This window comes from Pundamilia nyererei, unplaced genomic scaffold (assembly GCF_000239375.1).
Source record: "Pundamilia nyererei isolate P.nyererei 1_Seehausen unplaced genomic scaffold, PunNye1.0 scaffold00059, whole genome shotgun sequence".
Classification (NCBI taxonomy): domain Eukaryota; kingdom Metazoa; phylum Chordata; class Actinopteri; order Cichliformes; family Cichlidae; genus Pundamilia; species Pundamilia nyererei.
In genome coordinates, this window is record NW_005187460.1 from 2277534 (window position 1) to 2290076 (window position 12543).

Genomic DNA, 12543 nt, shown 5'->3' on the forward strand with positions numbered 1-12543 from the left:
ATTGTATAATTGTGACGCAGTTTTTAGGTTAAGTCATAGAGAAAATAGCAACACTAATGGAAAAACAAGTGAAACTCTTCGTTTCGGTGGTCAGTATTTGTTTAGAAGACTGACTGCTAAGTGTTTAAGGCCAAAGTTACCTTCCCTTCTTATTCCCTATCCAGCTGGAGGCTAGCAGCCGAATGCTACTTACCGACCACACGGTGATGTTAGAGTCTGCTGAGCCAGTAACCATCTTGTCATCCTTGCGACTGGCGTGGAGACCCCACACTTTGTCCTGGTGGGCATCCAGTGTCTTCACACACTCATTGGTCTTGATGGTCCACAGCTTCACTAAACCATCGGAGCCACTATGGAAAACAATTATTAATTACTGTGTGGAAACCAGACACAGCATGAAAAACTGACATAGCTACCATTATGTCATTTGTTGGGTTTCCACAGTCATGCTTTGAAGCCTTGAAATGAGTATATCCGCTGTTGCCACAGTCAGACCACGGATCAGGATACGTCTGACTGTGAAACCACTGTCTAATGATTTGTTGATTACAAGTCATTCACCAATGTATTTATAATATGTGATCCTCCTTTATGAAACATAGTATGACCAAGATTTAAGAGACAAGCTAGATTTTTTTTTAATAATCAATATGACCCAAAACATGTGAGCGAACCCACCAGACCTGATGTTACTGATTTACAGTCCAGTTCTCGTGTAATTTGGCATACGTTGTCATTTTCTCCCCGTTTCCCTTCCTTAAAAACAGCTTCTTGACACTCTACCCTTCCACTGACCATTTCTGATGAGACTTCAGTGAACAGTAGTTGGATCAACAGAAAGGCCAGTGCATCTCACAGATCCTGTCTCCCATATTTGCTGAATTTTTCCCTCCCCTCATCGACCTGACTTTCAGATACTGCAAACCTGCTGTAGATAGATTCTTCTGTCCTCCACTTATTTCCTGACTTTTTTAAGGACTCACTGCAAATCACAGCAAGTTTTTTAGCTCATAGCACTTTGGAAATAAACTTGTTGGTGCAAAAGCACTTTTTAAAAAAAAATTTTTATTAAACGTGGTATTATATTGGTTCTCTGTTATCTATAATTATGAGTTAGGTGTCGTTTTATGCTTGAATTATTCATTAGGTCAGTGTCAAGTGACTTTACAAATAAGAAAAAAAAAAACATTTTCCTGAAAATGGTCAGCTACAAGGATTGAACTGAAAAAATTAGCCAATATCCAGAAAAATCCTTTGAATGACGTTCAGAAAGCTGGGAGAACTGTTGCTTTAAGACCACATCTAAAAATTACAAGAAAGTCCGGCTCTTTGGAGGAAAAAGAAATAAAGAAATGAGGGCTGGTTAAAGATTTTTCACTGTACTCTATTATGATTTCTTGTATTCTTGCAAACAACAGGGAACAATAAAGATGGAAACAAAGATACAATTAATGGTTCCCATAATTTTCTCAATCTCTGCCATCTATAAACACCAAACCTCTGAAAGATATTTCTCACTGAGACACAGACAAGCATCTCGACATTTCAGCTTTGGTTTTAAATTACAGGGTTTGTTTCATTGTCTTACTATAAATGTGGAAGCTTTGCAAACTACGACAGATTCATATCTGAAATAAGATGAGAAACAAAGCCATGATTTTTAAAGTCTGGATTGGGCATTCACATCGATCCGCAGCGTGGGCGTGTATTTGGTTTCGTGTTTGGTGCGTTTACCTGGTGAGCAGCTGAGTGCCTCGGCTCACAAAGATGACCTTAAGAACCGATGCATCGTGGCCCTCAAATGTCTTTAAAAAAGTAGTAAGAACAAGGAATATAGCTACAAATTAGACCTCACTAATGTCTGAACATGATTACTTTTATGCAACACCATAAGACTGCTGTGATTCTGACACGTGCACAGTAAATGTCCCACCTTGAGGCAGCTGAAGTCTTGCAGGCTCCACAGCTTGGCTGTGCCGTCTGCAGAGGTGGTGGCCAGCACTTGGTCCACAGGAGAGAAGCAAACGGCCCAGACGCCACGACGGTGGCCCCGAAACACCCCCAGCAGGCTCACTGTTCCCTCCCCCGTCAAGGACCACAGCTTGGCTGTGCGATCCTGGGAACCTGAAGCCAGCAGCTTGTCATTGGGTGATACGGCAACACTGTTTACATCCTGGAGACATGACGTGGAAGGTAGAGGAGAAAAGGACCAGACGTTTTAACAAAACTGATGAGCTTCCTATAAATGAAGGTTTGAATGAGTACATTTTTTTTTTTTAAAAGACTGAAGTAATAACTGAATTGGGATCAACTAATGTGATAAAGTTTCCAAAGAAATTCATGATCTCCACTCCTGTTGCCACACCGCCTGCAGTTCCACCTTACTCTTGAGTAACCAATATCCTACTTCGGTTTAACCTGGTATAAAGAAATACGCATAGCACACTATTAACTGACTTTTAATTGCTCTATTATGCTGCCAAGTAAGATGAGGGCAGGTGTAGCAGGAAAGATTACTTTCCAGCATCGTCCTGAATTATTCTGCATTTCCTTATCAGAAGAGGCCAACTTGCTTAAAGCTGTTTACATAACTGGTGGCTGACTCACCAGTCTGTGTGTCTTATTATACACAACATCTGTGGAGTTATTTAAAAAAGAAGCATCATAATCTAAATTCTTCTTGTTTTAAATTATATTTAAATAACAGTTACTGACTCGCAGTCATATGGCTCCTCTAACCTTCCTGAGTCAGGTGTTTTGCAGAATATGAAGATGCCACAGTGAAGCCTTTAAACAAAAAGAATTCAAGGGATGAGTGGGTAAGTGGGTAAGTAAGACATATTTACCCATTAGTCTAATACAGAGAGATGGCCAGTCTTTACTCGTGTTTTCTTGGCTTCCTGCAACTATAATATGAATGCTTGTTATAAGTCACAGTAATTGACCAAGTCAAAATGTTGAGTGACTAAAGTTAAATTGTACTTCTCAGGGAACCAGACAAATGAAATTTTATTTTGGGCAGTCAGCAAACCCTTCAAGCATTTTTTTTTATAAATCAGATTTGACTGGTGATTCTTTACATGTGGTTTTTATATCCTAGAGACCACTGATTATGACTCTCTCCTTAATTTATTTAGACCTAAGCTTTAAAATAGCATCCCAGTTCCCAAGATGGCAGCTACACTGTGACCGTGAACCTGTCCTGCAACGTTAATGTGCTGGACAAAATGGACAAGATCTTCTTGGACTGTGACCAGAACGTTCTGCCTTGTACCTTATCATGTGCTTTCTCTGTGGCGCGGGCAGTTAGCTGATGGATGCCTCCCTCTGCAGAGCAGTCTGCAGGTAGATCCCACACCTTCACGGTACAGTCCTGACTACCAGTCGCAACGAATGATGCCTTCATCCTAGGCACAAGCACAAAGACAAGGGCAGATGCACATACAGTCATTTCCCCCTTCAATTTGTATCTGTGTAGTCACGTGTGTAAAGAAAACCAGCTTATTAGACGGCTTGCAGGCGGAGTGTTACCTGGAGCAGGAGATGGAGCCCACAGCGTTGGTGTGGCCGGAGCCCTGGGCCACACATCGCACCTGACCACTGTCACTGTCCATATGCCACACACGCACTGACCTGTCCTACAGATGCAACATACAAATGTTACTGCTGACCTAATAAAGGGGGGATAGCAGCTTTTGGTCACATATAATATATAATTCTTCGTTCTTTCTTTTAACCGTACCTTTGCACAACTTGCAAAGAGAGATCCTTTTTTGAACACATCCAGTGTGAGGACCGTATCTGAAAAAGATAAGCAGATAAAAAAAATAAGCAGAGATAAAAATCTACCAACCTGCTCAGCAAGTCCCAAAGCTGAGACAACCACATTGTGTCACCTCTGAATTCTTGCGCAAAAACTTGGCAGGAACTTCATTTCTGTTCTTCCAACCTTACTTTAAAAACAGCTGTCCTTAGACTTTTACTTTCTTTTTATTATTAGATTTTGTGCTATACTACATTACGTACATTGTAAGTCTGTTGCAGTTACATCCCCTACAAATAACTATGATGACTTGTTGGCATATGGCAGAGATGTTAAACATAACTGAGTCCTACAGTTGAAATTATAATTATTTATCCTATAATAAGATATCTCAGGAATTAAATGTTTAGTTAAACTTAATTTACATTGAGAGAAAGAGCCGTTTCACTACTCAGGCCCACTCATAGTGGGCTATATGTGGCCCATCATGTAAAATGAGTTTGACATCCCTGATTTAGTGCTTCTCTAATTCCATGTGGTTGCTGGAGCCTATCACAGGCTGCATCCTAAGCAGGTCATCAGCCAATCAAAGGCTCAACACAGAGACCGACAGCTGCACACTCACAATCAAACCTACAGCCAATTTAGAAACCCCATTTAAACTGACATGCATGTCTCTGGACTGTAGTTTGCTGTACATGAACACACATACTGTAGGTGTTTCCACATGTAAGCATACACACATACTGCCCTCTGCTGGCGACTCACCTGTGTGTCCATAGAGGATCTGGCAGCTGTTGGTGAGCAGCTCAAAAACCTTCAGCTGGCAGCTGTTGGTGGCCACCACGATGTGACTGTCACCTTTTCCCAGAAACTTCACGTCCAGCACCTCGTCACTGTAGCCCACAAACTGAAGCGGGAGGGTGAATAGAGCAACCGAGGAGAGAGTGACCGTTAATTCTAATACGCAGATACACAGAACAGCAAAAAATAGAAACATAGTGAACCTTCTGAGATGATACCAATGTTTAAAATAACAATTACAAAGCTGGTGATGATATATTTTATTATTTTTGTAAGATTGTTTTTTACTTCTCTCTTTCTGTGTACCAGGGAAACAAACAATTCCATAAAATTGGATTTATTTTTAATGTGTATGTAAAAGTAAGAAAAAGAAACAACTAACAGATGTTTGAAGCTGTAGTGTGATGTCATGTAAGTATTGGACCTAAGCAGTCCACTAAGACGTGACCCCAGTACCCACTTGCTGCTGTGTGGTGAGAGCAGGCAGCTGATACAGCAGTATGTTGTGCTCTGCAGTGACTGTGGCCAGTCTAGCTGAGGCGGGCAGGTGAAACAGGTATGTCAGACTGCGGGGGTTGTCGTTCTCATCCTCCTCAGAGGCAGAGGGGAGGGTGGAGGGAAGGGTCTGCGTGTAGACACAACGTGCCGTGCTGGCCTCCCACACCCTTAATACACCTAGGAGAAAGAAAGGAGAGAAGATGAGTGACACAGAGGAGATGAAGGACATTTATATAAATATTTGAGGTATTTAGCAGCCAGACCTTTGCTTCCAGCTGTGATGAAATGCAAGTCCTTGCTCTTTACTCCGATCTCAGCCAAGTCTGTACTTCCAGGAAGAATTACAACACCCTCCACAGCCTGTAAGATCATATACACACAAATAAAGCTCCAGTTTTCTCCCCAAATGAAGAGCACAAAATGTATTTAAGTTAAAATGAATCTAAATTGACGAGCTTACCTCATAGACTGGAACAGTTCTCTTGGCTTTGCGAGTTTTCAGGTCCCAAACTGTGCAGATCTTGTCTCTGCCAGAACTGAAAGAGCACAGGACTTTAACACACAGCGCTACACAAACAAAAAGGAGTCTGAGGTTGATTTAAAATATCACAGTACCTGACCATGGCGTTACCATCGGGACTGAAGCTAAGAGATGTCACAGCACTGTAGTGGCTCTGCAGGACACACACACACTGGCTGGAGCGCAGGTCCCATATCCGGATGCCACAGTCCAAAGAGGAAGAGAAAAGCTGCAGCAGGTCGGTATTTGGGTGGAACTGGACCAAACTGCACAAAGACACAAAATATTTCCTTTGTTTCTAGTTTCTTCATATTATTGTTAAATCCTGCTACATATGAGCATTTGTAAAAAATACTGGCAGCCACCAGTGCTACCTCTCAGCCTCCTGGTAGATAAACCCATTGGTATCAATTTGAAACTTCCACATTGCCTCTTTTAAGTTATCACATTAAAATAATTGGGACTGAGACAGGCCCAGGACATGCTGGCTTGGAAGCGCCTTTGTACCTGTTTAGTTTCCTGCCCCTGCAGCCCAGACCCAGATAAGCAGCAGAAAAATGGTATGATATATGAATATACATCATTTTAAGATGAGAGCCTGAGACTTACTGTACAACACCAGATGACCCTTTCAGGTTATGAGTGCAATACTGCTTCACCACATCCCAAAGTTTTATTGTGCCATCACAGCCACCTGCAGGTAAATAAATAGAAACAATATATATATATATATATACACACACACACACGTAGCAGATATCAGGGAGAAGCTTTTCTTTTTAATAAATCATGTGGTAGCTGACCTGTGGCTAGGAGAGTAGAGGTGGAGTCAAAGGTCATACTAGCTACGGGGACAGTGTGAATAGCCCTCCAGGACCGAGTGCAGTTAGCCTGCCTCCAATCCCACTGCTTAAGCAGCAGCGCCCGGCTGGCTGTTACCAGCATCTGTGGAGAGACACGAAGCAAAGACCAACTGAGTCCTGTTGTACAGGGTGACAGCTGAAAATACTGAAAACACAAATGTGACTGATCTAATGAGAAGTGACTCAGGCATTTCTGTACCTCATCATCACAGCTGAGAGCAAATGACGTGATGTCCTCTTGATCATCCTACCAGAGAAAAAAAACAACAACAAAATATTCAGACAGGAAACATGGAAGTACATTTTATTCACAAAAAGAAAGAAGACTGATAAATCACCAATGGCAATAGTTAGAATGAGGTTGTTGATATAAAGACAGTAAAGATGCAGTAGCCAAGGTTTCTGTGAGACAAAGGCTCATCACAGCAGGCAGTGCTGTTTAATTTGGCAGATCATTTGGGCTAGATGCCCTTCATGATGTAACCCCAAAGCAATTTGGATCTCTTTCCAAGATGAAACTAGAGATTTTTCAATTGTTAGATGTGCATGAGAATACAGATTCACTGTAAACATACTAGAGCAGATGTTTATGAAGGTTTATGAGATGTTTTACACGTCCAGCAGGGATGGAGCAATGAGGATCCGCTTTGTGGTTTCTCACAAAATCGCAAAAAAAACAAAACAAAAAAACCACCAAAACACAGTATCTCATTCTCTGACTGGGAGTTTATGAAAGAGTGTTTGGTGCACTGCTGTGCTAATATGCGCTGAGATAAAAAGAAGCATTTGAGATCCCTCTTGTTACAGTTTACCTGGAGAGGTAAACTGTAACAAGAGGGATTGAGGACACTGAGAAAAATCTTAATTTTTCAGTTAAAAAGGTAAGCGGACAATTTGGACTTTATCTCTTTGGCTCTGATCGAGAGCTGGGATGTCTGCGACACAACCTGGTTAGTCTTCTTTGTATATTACAGAGCAGCAAGGCACTAAGACAGGGAGTGATTTCTTCATGGAGGTAACTGCACACATAGGGTGTTTCTGCCATGGGACAAACTGGCAGGTATTACAACCGATGGCTATCTAAATGTGACAGGAAAAATGACAGGTGAAGGAAAAGAGTGACTGAAATTGGTATTTTCCCACTGAATCAGACACCAGGAGGTGTTGTATAAGTCACAGCTACAAATTAACCATGTTGTAGATATAACTAAAATAGTTAACTTCCCCAAAGCAAAAGAGCTGAATCACACTGTGAACAAAAACTCTGAATGATGAAAGTTTAACAAATCCAGATGATGTTCTGTCTGCTGAGATCACCTGTCTGCTGCCCTTCACATTTCAACCTTGGACACAGAACTTGACTGTAATGCACTTGTTCAAGTCCAAAACAAAACCAGATTTCCATTGCTCAACAAGAAATCAACAAATGCAGATAAAGTTATTAAACTACAGCTGCAAGTTTAAAGTCTTTTAAATGTTGAACAAACATGCACATTTTGTTCACAGCCATCTCTGGGGATGTTGAATAAACAGTGAAAAAATGTCTGTGCTTTTAGTTAACCTAATTCTCATCATTATTGCCCCATTGTAACATCTACTTTTACTGGGAGCAGTTTATACAAAATGAAAGAAATGCCAAGCTGAAGTCAGTTCAACTTTTTTGGCGCAGCCCTCCACAACAGACACAGGTTCTCATGTGGCCCTCTGGTAAAAATAAACTGCCCACCCCTGATGTTAGATGCTGAACTCACATGCTCAACACAGTGAATGATCTTCCCAGTGCTGATCTCCAAAACATTGACTCGAGAGCCACAGGTGCAAAAGATGTATTTCTCATCTTTGCTGATCTGAAAAAAAAAGGGGAGAGGTCAGATTTAATCTATGACATTAACCATAATCTTGGTTAATGTCATACAGACTTAAAACAGATGTGTGAGACTCTGAAAACATCTGTTTGTCATGATTATCAAGAAACAAAGTCAGGACTTTCTTGATTTTGCTGCACTTCCTGTATACCTTGTGCAATTCGCTCAACTTTATACCAGCGCATTGTTACAAAAGTGTCTAAAGTGTCACAAAAGACATTAATAGAAGCTTCACACACAGAGACACACACACACACATCAAAGCCGAGCACCCACCTGCACTTTTCCCCCTTTGTAAAATGGCTCGATCTTGCTGGAAACAGCATAACTGTAAAGGAACAAGAAAACGGCAACAGTGGATTCAACAACTTCATATAACACCTTAGCCTAGCTCGTGTTAGCTTGCTACATGATCTCCAGCTCACACGTGCAGAAAGCAAAACTCACTTGGTTTTGAACTGAAGGTTGGTATTTGCCATCTTGCCCGTGAGAAATGGCCCAAAAAAGAAGTGATGTAGAGAGTACAGGCGGCGTATACTACTTATTTCTCATGTCACACGTTGGCTACAGTCAACACCGCCATCCATCCCGCATGTTGACGGCATGGTCGCACACGTTGCACGTCATCTGAGCGCACGGCGCGGTGATTGGTCAGACTTCTGTTGTCAACAAATGAACGCACAAACACCAAACTGGTGGTTTTTAAACTTTTAATTTTGACAGTAAACTTTATATAAAGCAAGGGAAAATAATCAGATCTATATGCTTATAGTTTATTTATTTATTTATGTATTTATTTATTTATTTATTTATTTATTTATTTATTTATTTATTTATAATGTAGTTCCTGAGTATCACAACAATAGCAGCCGTGTGAACCATGAGTTTGGTGCTAGAACAGCAGGGAAACGACGCTCTCCCATTATGGCTTCGATTCTACAGTTTAGCCCACTGTTTTCATCTGTCGAGCGCGCGCGCACACACGCGGTCCCTCCTTCGTTGTTTAGTCAGGAATGTTCACGCGTGTTGTATTGATAACGCGGGTGTGTGTTACTTATGTGACATATGAGAGGATCGATATGCAGTAAAACCAGCCCCCCGGGTTATGGAAGCACGCTGAGAAAAATAAAACAGGAGCTTGCCATGGTGAGTAGAGGGCAGCTTTTTGTTTTGGCGTGTGTTTTATATTTATTTATTTGTATGATTTTTTGTATTTTAATCTAGATTTAGAATCTCAGATTTATGGACTGATGCTCAGTAGGTCAAAAACAGATTGTGTATATAGCCAGAATCAACTCTATTATTTGCTTGGTATTTGAATTGTATACTAATACATGAGTATTGTGGCATTTTTATTATATGTTGTACTTTAACAAAGTAAAAATACCATTGAGGACAATTTCAGATCTTTTTTTGTCACTGTTTAATGTTTTGTGTGTTAGAAAAAAAGATTTTTGGAAAGGGAGCAGACTTACTTGTTGTAATCATGTGATCAGTCATATGGCTTTCCAGAACAGCTCTGTTTTGTTGTCTCTCTTTTTTTTTTATTTTGAGAACACTGTGGAGAGGTTATAGACAGTCACAGAGCCATGGTTTTCAGTCTCAGGTATATCTGAAATATAAGATACTGTTTTTTCTACACACTGTGGCCACATCTAGGCAGACCCAGAGGTGTCAACACAGAGCGGGGGTTATGATGTGGAGCTGTTTGTGGACACTCCAGACTATGATCTGATCTGCACCATATGCCAAGGGGTCCTCAGATGTCCAGTAAGAGCTGCGTGCCACCACATTTTCTGCAAGAAATGCATCTTGCAGTGGCTAAAAAGGTACTGAATGTATCTTATCAGTATCCTTGGACAAAAGTTTTACCTGGTTTTTTTATTTGGTCAGAGACTCATTCCTAGTTGTCCTCTGCAGACAGGAGACCTGCCCCTGCTGCAGGAAGCCGGTGAACCCAAGCTTGATCTTTGTCATGTTCAAGCTAAGCAAATCTATTGGACGCCTGAAGATCAAGGTAGGAAAGGGAATTTGAACACATGATTTTTTTTTACATGATTTTTTATGAGCCCTAACAGAGTGGATACATTTGTATTTGCCTGGTGCTGCCTGGCATTTTCATGTGTGAACCACTTCATGGGACACATTTATTTGTGACTGTTTTTATTAAGTTATTAATAATAAGGACACCATCAAGACAAATTCTCTGAGCCCAAGATGACTTATTTGAGATGGAGGAAAGCAAAAAATATAAATCCAAGCTAAAGCCACTGGATGTTTGACATTTTTGCTTGATAAATGACTGAAATGATTAGGTTGTGCATCAGAATTGTTTTGTTTTCAGTCGTCTATGGCTTGGATTAGCTTCTATCTCAATTCCTCTTCTATTAGCTTCTATCTCAATTCTATCTCAATAAAGTACGCTTTCTTCTTCTTCTTCTCCTGCAGACCGATTTATAACACATTTATAACACAAGTCATTTTATTAACTATATGATTTCTTCTGTGTGCTTCACAGTGCAAGAATGAGATCCGCGGCTGTGCAGAGACCTTTCCCCTCTCAGAGCAGTACTGCCACAGCATGAGCTGTTTGTATGAGCTAATCCCCTGCCCCTACCAGGGCTGCAGGGTACAGCTCCTCCGCAGGGACCTCGAGACCCATGCGCACCACTGTGAGCACTGGCGCCAGCCTTGCCACATGGGTTGTGGGACGATACTCTCCCACCGAACCCAGGCTCAACACAACTGCTACAAGCAGTTGAGGCAGGAGTACGAAGCTAGGCAGAGGAATCACAGGGCCATTGCCACCGCCCTACAGCGGAAGATGAGGAGGATGCAGAGCACCATGGCCCACATGAAAAGGCAGATAGGGCTTATCTGTGAGAGTCTGGAGGTGATGGATGATCTGCATGAGGTGGAAGAGGAGGACCTTGGGGAGAGTAGTGGTAGCTCCAGTGGGACTCCAAGTAGCAGCAGCAGCTGCTGAGGAAGGGAGTTAGTTGCTGGTGCTGGTTGAGCTACTGCTGTGTATAAATTCAGTATGTGTTTAATTCTTTGAAGATGTGTGTTTTTGAGTATATGCAGTACTGTGAAAAAGTATTTGCCCTCTTCCTGATTTTAATAGTTTTTGCATATTTTGTTTCCAATAAACAAACATGTTTTTAATATTAGAAAAAGATAACCTGAGTGAATACAAAATGCAGTTTTTAAATGATGATTTCATTTTCTGAGGTAAAAAAAAAGCCAAACCTACCTGACCTGTATGAAAAAGTCATTCTTCTCTTGTTAATTTATGAATTCTCTGTGATTAACCACATTTTTGTGAAGCTGAGGTCAATTTCAACATTCACACAAAGGCTCTAATCTAAAAAAAACAAAACAAAACTGCAAGAACAGAAACAAAGTCACTAACATCCATCAGTCTAGAAAGGGTTACAAAGCCATGTCTGAGGCTTTGGGACTCCAGTGAACCACGGTGAGAAGCATTTTAGACAAACAGAGAAAACTCAAAACAGTGGTGAATTCCAAGAGATGATTGACGACTCATTCAAGAGGTTATAAAAAGGACCAAGAACAACATCTAAAGAACTGCAGGCCCCACTTGCTTCAGCTAAGGTCAATGAAAAAAGTTGAACTTTTTGGAAGGTTTGTGTCCTGATACATCTGGCAAGAGCCTACCACAGCATTTCATAAAAAGATCATACTGACCGTCAAATACGGTTGTGTTAGTATGATGGTCTGTGACCCTTTTGCTGCTTCAGGACCTGGACGACTTGCTATAATTGATGTAACCAAGAAGTCTGCTCTCTGCCGGAAAATCCTGAATGTCTTGCCATTATTTCATGAAAGCGTACTTGGGGTATGGTTATTGTTATATCGTTTATATAACCTATTGTCATAACCTGGGTCAGGTTATCGTTTATATAGAAATTAATGTTAAGATTTGTTTGATGAGCCGGAACATGTAAGCGTGACAAATATCAAAAAAGAAAAAAAAGAGTGAGAGAAATATAGGAATGAGGGAAAATACTTTTCATGGTACTGTAGGCATCTGATTAGTGTTTTTGTTTTGTTTTTTGCCAGGTTGCAATGTAACCTGTTTAACCTATTTTGTAAATAAAGCTTTTACATTGTTATTATTACCTGTGCTGGTCTTATTTAAATAGATCAACTGATGAAGGTATTTCATTGAAATCTCACAGATGAACTAAGGCCAGGCTTGTTTTTCTA

The 12543-nt window shown here is 40.9% G+C and overlaps 2 protein-coding genes across 2 annotated transcripts in view; one reads left to right on the forward strand and one right to left on the reverse strand.

Moving 5' to 3' along the window:
* The window catches only part of tbl3 (transducin beta like 3), a 13455-nt gene extending 4493 nt beyond the window's left edge, over window positions 1-8962 (reverse strand). Inside the window, exons 1-17 of the mRNA XM_005734705.1 lie at window positions 8761-8962; window positions 8590-8641; window positions 8200-8295; window positions 6648-6695; window positions 6389-6530; window positions 6195-6279; window positions 5681-5851; window positions 5526-5601; window positions 5329-5425; window positions 5028-5242; window positions 4532-4673; window positions 3743-3801; window positions 3532-3638; window positions 3275-3407; window positions 1934-2173; window positions 1735-1805; window positions 141-350 (exon numbers count right to left, since the gene is read on the reverse strand). Of these exons, the coding sequence (XP_005734762.1) occupies window positions 141-350; window positions 1735-1805; window positions 1934-2173; window positions 3275-3407; window positions 3532-3638; window positions 3743-3801; window positions 4532-4673; window positions 5028-5242; window positions 5329-5425; window positions 5526-5601; window positions 5681-5851; window positions 6195-6279; window positions 6389-6530; window positions 6648-6695; window positions 8200-8295; window positions 8590-8641; window positions 8761-8792 (1976 nt within the window). The 5' untranslated portion in view covers window positions 8793-8962. The remainder of the gene's footprint in view (window positions 1-140; window positions 351-1734; window positions 1806-1933; window positions 2174-3274; window positions 3408-3531; window positions 3639-3742; window positions 3802-4531; window positions 4674-5027; window positions 5243-5328; window positions 5426-5525; window positions 5602-5680; window positions 5852-6194; window positions 6280-6388; window positions 6531-6647; window positions 6696-8199; window positions 8296-8589; window positions 8642-8760) is intronic.
* A 416-nt stretch (window positions 8963-9378) lies between these two features.
* Window positions 9379-11412, forward strand: rnf151 (ring finger protein 151). The gene is made up of 4 exons (XM_005734706.1): window positions 9379-9459; window positions 9973-10142; window positions 10234-10330; window positions 10832-11412. Exons 1-4 carry the CDS (start codon window positions 9379-9381, stop codon window positions 11297-11299), a joined length of 816 nt encoding a protein of 271 aa, XP_005734763.1. The 3' UTR covers window positions 11300-11412.
* Window positions 11413-12543: the final 1131 nt, after the last annotated feature.